General features: G+C 35.7%; 1 protein-coding gene across 1 annotated transcript; it reads left to right on the forward strand.

Moving 5' to 3' along the window:
- The first annotated feature begins 4736 nt into the window (after positions 1-4736).
- LOC136235014 (protein MIZU-KUSSEI 1) lies at positions 4737-5903 on the forward strand. The gene has a single exon (XM_066024529.1). The coding sequence runs from the start codon at positions 4881-4883 to the stop codon at positions 5574-5576; it is 696 nt and encodes a 231-aa protein (XP_065880601.1). The 5' UTR covers positions 4737-4880; the 3' UTR covers positions 5577-5903.
- The last annotated feature ends 1018 nt before the right edge of the window (positions 5904-6921 follow it).

Raw genomic sequence — 6921 nt, forward strand, 5'->3', positions numbered from 1 at the left:
TATATATATAGGAAACATATCTTGCATTGAGATATTATGAAAAGGAAGTATGGGAGAAAGGAGAATAATATAAAGAGAGATTATGACAATAATGAATAGTCACTTTATAATTTTTTTGAAAAAAAAATAGGTTATTAAGGATTGAAGAAGCACTATAAGAAAACATAATTAAGATTCTGTTTGAAGACATCAATGTCCATGTCCATGTCCAAGCTCAACGAATTTCATGGATGAAAACATAAATTAATGGAATGCCCTCTCTTGTCTTGATTCAGTATGTATCAAAGGACCCAAATGTTGGACAACTCACTTAATTTCTATGGACATTTCTGCTAATTATGTGCATCAAGTTTACAAATAAGATCAACAGGTGTTAATCTGTAATTAGAAATAACATATTAAATATGCTGATTTTTTTTAACGTTTGTCTAATTTCTCGTTAGACACATTTTAAGTGGATCTTCTCTCAATAAAGCTTTCTGCATACGCTAACTCGAACTTGAGATCTAGTTTAAACGGCTTGAAGTCTTAATCACTCAAGCCCCTTTTAATTGATTTAAATGTGCTGATTTTGATTTCTCATCTAGATTTCCATGCATTTAGTTAAGACTACAATTAATATATGTGGTTGTTTGATGTCATGAAGAATTAATCTACTATTACTATTACTATTACTATTACTATTACAAGAACTTTTACAGAGTAACCCGACCAATAAAAATCGTTTTGAATACCACTACATGGACATGAATGGTGGAAAGAAAATATATATATACATGTGTACTCCTGAATTTATTTGATCGGGAATATTACTCCAGAAGTACTCTAAAATTTTCCATTACTGTTGTTATATCCAACCTAATCTTTTTCATATGAAAGAAGCATTCATCTAGGGATGTAAATGGGACGGGGATTCCCCGTCCCCATTGGTGACCTGCCCCGATGGGGACAGGGAATCCCCGATAAGAATCCTCATAAGACGGGGATGGGGATAGTTTTTTCCCCCGTGGTGGGGATGGGGCGGGGATGGGAAAAGCTATCCCCGTCCCGCTCCGTTAATCCCTAATTAGGGGTCCCCGACTATTTCTCGTGATAATAGATTTTTTTTATGATTTAAGTACATTTTAATTAGGTGATTGATTGTTTTCAATTTTTATTTTTTGGTGGTTTAGAGAATTTGAGAATGATTATTGATACTTGGTATTATTAGCTACTTATTCTTAAAAGTTTCAGGCATTGCTATTTTTTATAAATAAAACGGTGATTCCCTGCGGGGAACGAAGAATAGGGAATGGGGAAAAAGGTTTTGGACCATCTGTAAATGGGGAATGGAAATCCCCGCGGGGACGGTGATTTCCCTGGGACAGGGATGGGGATAAATCTGTCCCCATTTAACTCGCGGGGATGGGGATGGAGAATCCCTCACTAGTCGGAGAATGGAGATGGGAAATACATTCCTCGTCCCGCCCCGCCCTGTTTACATCCCTAGATGCATCTTTCCTTTGTCTCACTCTTTCAACATTTGTTTCAATATGGTATAAAGTGAAATTTACCTTCTATCATTTAAAAAAAATACATATTTATATCTAACATATCAAACAGTAAAATTTTATCTCTAACATTTCCAAACACGCTCAACTTTACATCTATCCAATGAAAATTTTGACCAGTCTAGTTTGATCGTTATTGGACTGTCATATCGGACATTCCAAACAAGTTTATTAATAATTTGTGTATTTTGGCAGATTGTGGAACTGTGTTAATAAGATAGTAAATACTTTATGCAATTTTTGCGGTTAATGACAAACTTAGTTATTACTATTTTGGTAGGTTATTTGTAACTGTATAAATAACGTAATAAATATTTTGGACATAATTGATATTTGAAAGTTTGATGTGACAATTATATAACGAATTAAATAACGATGAACCAGCCTGTTCAAAATTTTCTTCTAGGTTAGGGTAATATTGATCTTTCTAGTGAATGCTATGGGTAAAATTTTACGATTACTTACTTCAGGGCTAAACATGCTCTTTTTTCAAAAAGATAGGAGCAAGTATGGACTTTATCCCTTCAATAAATGGATAAAGAGACTTCTAGGAGACACATTGAGATTTCATCTGATATCAGGCGAATATAACTCTGTCGCATGACACCTAAGAGGTATGGACCAACTCACGGCGATAAAAATAGCATGTGGTATCTCCCTAGTGAAGTAGAGTAGTACCACTGCATATTAGGTTGCTTGATGTGGTAAGTCTCACTCGGCCCAGTCAAGGATCTAGTCATTACTATGATCACGTCTGACCCCGAGAATCACAGACCTAGTGAGTTTGAGGGATATCAGGCCTGATATTTAGATTCACTTCCTCTCATCAATAGGAGACATGTGGCCCACCCCACTACTCAACTCATACTCGTCTTCTATAACTCGACATCAATATAAATAGAGTAAGCTCAGCTCAATGTACACAAGTCCATTCATTCTATTAAGCTTACATTACATCTTTTGTTTACTGATTGTGATCATCCTCCAATCCTTTCATAAACTGATTAAGGCATCGGAGCGGGTTCGCCGAACAACGACCCCCTTTGACCGAGTTTATGTGCAGTTGCAGATTGGTAAGTGGACTCCCATGAGTCAAAAAAATATTTGTGGTTTAGTTAATTTATGAAGTCATGCCTTATGTAAATATGAGGTGATATGGTATTAGTTGAATGAGCCAAATCCTTGGGCCAGACGCTTGAGTTAAATGGACTAAACGCATAGACTTTGGTCAAGGACCGAGTCTAACATTTGGGCCAAAGCCCATAGAAGAATACATTCAGTTATGGAATGAAGGAATAAAGCTTCGGTTGTGAGTTGCCTCAATGGACACGTGGACCAATAGTCACTCTAGATCCCAAAGGCACGCTCCTCCAACCCATATTTAACACATAACGGAAAGATAAGCTCTGAAGACCAATCAAATGTTGCCACATGTCCAGGTACACACTTTATTATCTATAAATATCTTGAGAATCAGAGCTAAATGTAAGTAATCACAAACACTCTTTCTCATTTACTCCGAATTTTAGCATTTCTAGTCTGATTGCTTTTGTTCACTGCAATACTCACATTGATTTGATGGCTATTTGGATGTTAGACGCTCCAGGGGTGTATTCTATGTTTACTTGGTAAGAGTTTTGTATCTTATAAAAACAAGAAACAAATGGACTATTGCTTATATCATCTATAGAAAGTGAAACTCAAGCGGTTGCTAATTCCACTGTATAACTCTTGTGGCTATAATCGCTTCTTTGTAAACTTGTCTCTCACCAAGTATAATTGTGGAGTGATAATCTAAGTGCAATTATCTCACTTCTAACTGCTATTTCATGCACGTACTAAGCATACTAAGATTAACTACCATTTTGTGCATGAACTAGTCGATGGGGTTTCCTTCATGTTCGGTTCATATGCCTATTGGTGATATGGTGGTTGATATTCTTACCAAACCTCTTTTCATCACACATTTTCCCGTTCTTACTATATGCCCTAGGCATTGTCTTGTTTGGGGTGTTAGTGATAAACTCCTACTATAAGTCTATTCTCCTACTTTTACTTGGTGTTTATCTTGTTTAATACTTATCATGCACGATCCCTTGTAACATTGTACTTCTCTTGTATCTAGTATACATAAATCATATACGTGTAACCATAGATGTTAAATCGAGATTCGACTCGTGACTCGAAATCTCATTTTGCGAATCGGGACTCGTGAATCGAATCGTAAGATTCAGATCAAATTCAAAATGCTATAAAAAATAAAATATTAACCATATTTAACTTTAAATATTAGTCCAAAAATGCAATATTAATATCTAAATAGAAATTATATCAAGTTATAAAATAAATTAGAGACAGACAGAACGTAGAAAATAGAAAGAATAGAGAGTTGAAGAAGATAATAACAAATAAATAGAAAAGAAGATGGAAGGTTTTGGAATTTGTAAATTGAAGAGTCATCTAATTGAAACTAATTGTACTTCATAACTTCAGTACGTTTTTTTGTTTTTGTAAAGTGAATAGTCATCTTCTTCGAAACTTATACTGTATGTTTTTTAGTTGTTAAAAATTGATTTTTTTTTAATGGTGGCCTGAATCGACCGACTCGGGTGACTCGGTGAATCGGCCGAATCGGTGGTGACTCGGCCGATTCATGAAGCTTCCGAGTCGTACCATAGATACGACTCGAATTCTTCATGAATCGAATCGAATCGTACGAGTCGTCTAGCGGCTCGTACGATTCTAACAACTATTCGTGTAACCCTAATCAAGAGAGATACAATATACTCCAGACACCATCTCAAACTCACTTCATCTCATGTATATAAGACATGATCATCATCAAGCAAAACATTGAAAAAATATTGAGAGGAAAGATGAGTAGCATTATTGAGATGGAGTTAGGAATGGGGTTTGTGGGAAAAAAGAAAAGTATAAAGCAAGTGATGTTGATACCCTAAGTAATGATCAGAGAGGCACATGCCCAACCCAACATTACTACCACATTTCCTTTTTCTAAACTTAATTCACTTCATTTCCCTTTCCCCACATCATGTGGTCCGTCCTCTTTTATCTTGTCACTTTCAACTCATATCTCTTCTTTTTCATCACTAAAACCATTACATTTCTACTACTAGTCATTTTTTCCTTTTCTCTCAACCAACTTGGAGGGGTCTCCACTTCTATAAAGATTCCTTAAGGACACTCCTTTTTCCATTTCTCTTTTCACAATACAAATCCATCTCACCTTTTTACCTTCTTATATCTACATATATATCTTCTTTCTTTCTTTCTTTCTCACTAATTCATTCATTCATTCATTCCTCCAATATGCCACCAGTACACTCTAGCCCTTACTTCCAAGTAGACAATCCAGCCATACAATCATTGCTCCGGCAAACCACGAAAGAGAAGCGTTCCAAATCGAGTAGTTCCGGTGGACTTTTCAAGATATTCAAGCTCTTCCCTATGTTAACCTCCGGTTGCAAGATGGTCGCGCTGCTAGGAAGGCCACGGAAGCCTCTACTTAAAGATAGTGCAAGCACGGGGACTATTTTCGGGTACCGAAAAGGGAGAGTAAGTCTAGCCATACAAGAAGACCCTCATTGCCTGCCGATGTTTGTGATAGAATTGCCAATCCACACAAGCATATTTCACAAAGAAATGGGGTCGGATATAGTCCGAATCGCGCTAGAAAGCGAGACGAAAACGCATAAAAAGAAGGTGTTGGAGGAGTTTGTGTGGGGAGTGTATTGTAATGGGAGGAAAATAGGGTATTCTATTAGGAGGAAGCAAATGTCAGATGATGAACTTCATGTTATGCAGCTTTTGAGAGGAGTTTCAATGGGTGCAGGTGTTCTTCCTTCCCCAAATGATAAAGAAAGTAGTGGTGATGGTGAATTGACTTATATTAGAGCAAGGTTTGATAGAGTTGTGGGTTCTAAGGATTCTGAAGCTTTTTATATGATTAATCCAGATGGTGCAGCTGGTGCTGAATTGAGTATTTTCTTTGTCAGAGCTCATTGATTAATTACATGTTTAATTACTACTTATGACTTACTCAGATTGATCTAAGTTCTGTAATTTCTTGTTTATTAGATTGTTGTATGTTATATGTTAGATAGGTTTCATCTTCTCTCAACCTAACTAACTAGTTGTTGTGCTGCAATTTGGGAAAAGTGGGCAGCTTTTGTATTGTATCAGCAGAAAACAGAGAATAATGTCAAAATATGTTGCAGGGAAACTCTGAAGCGTTTCCACATTTGGTGTCTGTTTCTGTTTCGTTTCTATTACTGTTTCCTAGCAAAATTTTCTTAAAAATAACATTTCCATATCAGTATATGTTTCGGTTTCTATTTGCGTTTCCCTTTATATGCTATATAATCTTTAGAGGTGTTTTATTTGTTCTTAACTATGAAGCATGGATACGTGAACAGCCCTACATATCACGTATCTGATATGTATCGGATATGGAAACGCCCAGAAACTGCTGGGATACGTTTCGAGGCCATTTCCGTAACATCAAAAAGTTGGACACGCGAGTCTGTGTAGGAAATGCGTGTCCCAGAGGAAAAAAAACAGTTGATTTTATTCCAGAAAAAAAAAACAAAGAAGAACAGCAAGATCAATTAATCGTTATTTGAAGGTAAGAAAGCGTAGGAATATGCAAGGGATTGCGTGGATCTGTATGTACAGCAAAATTAAAATCTCAGATAAATCAAAAGACGTTGATTTAGAGCAGTTATAGATTGGATAACAATAGTATAAAAAAACAGAGTGAAACAGAGCATCATTCAGTGCAGATAAGCAAAGGACAAGGGAATCAAAATATGACTCTCAAACATAAAAATATATTTTTAATATTCATAAATGTGCCCCAATATTTTTAATATTTACACGTTTCCTCCATGTTTCGGTGTCCTGTGTTTTATAGAAATGACGTTTTCCGTATCCGTATCGGATACCGTATCCGTATCTGTATCCAGACAACATAGGTTGTTAATTGTGGGGAGTGATCAGTGGCGGAACCAGGACCCCGGATGATCCGGGGCTCAAACATATCAGTAAAAAAAATTCAAAACGTAAAAAAAAATCGAAATTAACTGTGCGATTGACGATAAATTTTCAAAGTCTAGCTCGTTAGGGTTGGACAAAAAATTTTTAGCCTCCAATGCATTAAAACTGTAAAAATGTTATCATTTTTTTAGAAACTAGCATTGAACTAATAGAAAATTAAACATGTTTACTTTTTTTTTTATGATAAAGACATAATAAAAATGAATATTAAATATGTCTACTTTTTTTAACGGTAAAGACATGTTAAAAATAAATTCAAAAGTGTTATCAAAATAAAAATAAAGAGGCCATTTAA

The sequence above is a fragment of the Euphorbia lathyris genome, chromosome 7 (genome assembly GCF_963576675.1).
Source record: "Euphorbia lathyris chromosome 7, ddEupLath1.1, whole genome shotgun sequence".
NCBI lineage: Eukaryota > Viridiplantae > Streptophyta > Magnoliopsida > Malpighiales > Euphorbiaceae > Euphorbia > Euphorbia lathyris.

Excerpts from the sequence above, each read along its gene's own strand:
- LOC136235014 (XM_066024529.1), top strand. The coding sequence starts at position 4,881 with ATGCCACCAGTACACTCTAGCCCTTACTTCCAAGTAGACAATCCAGCC.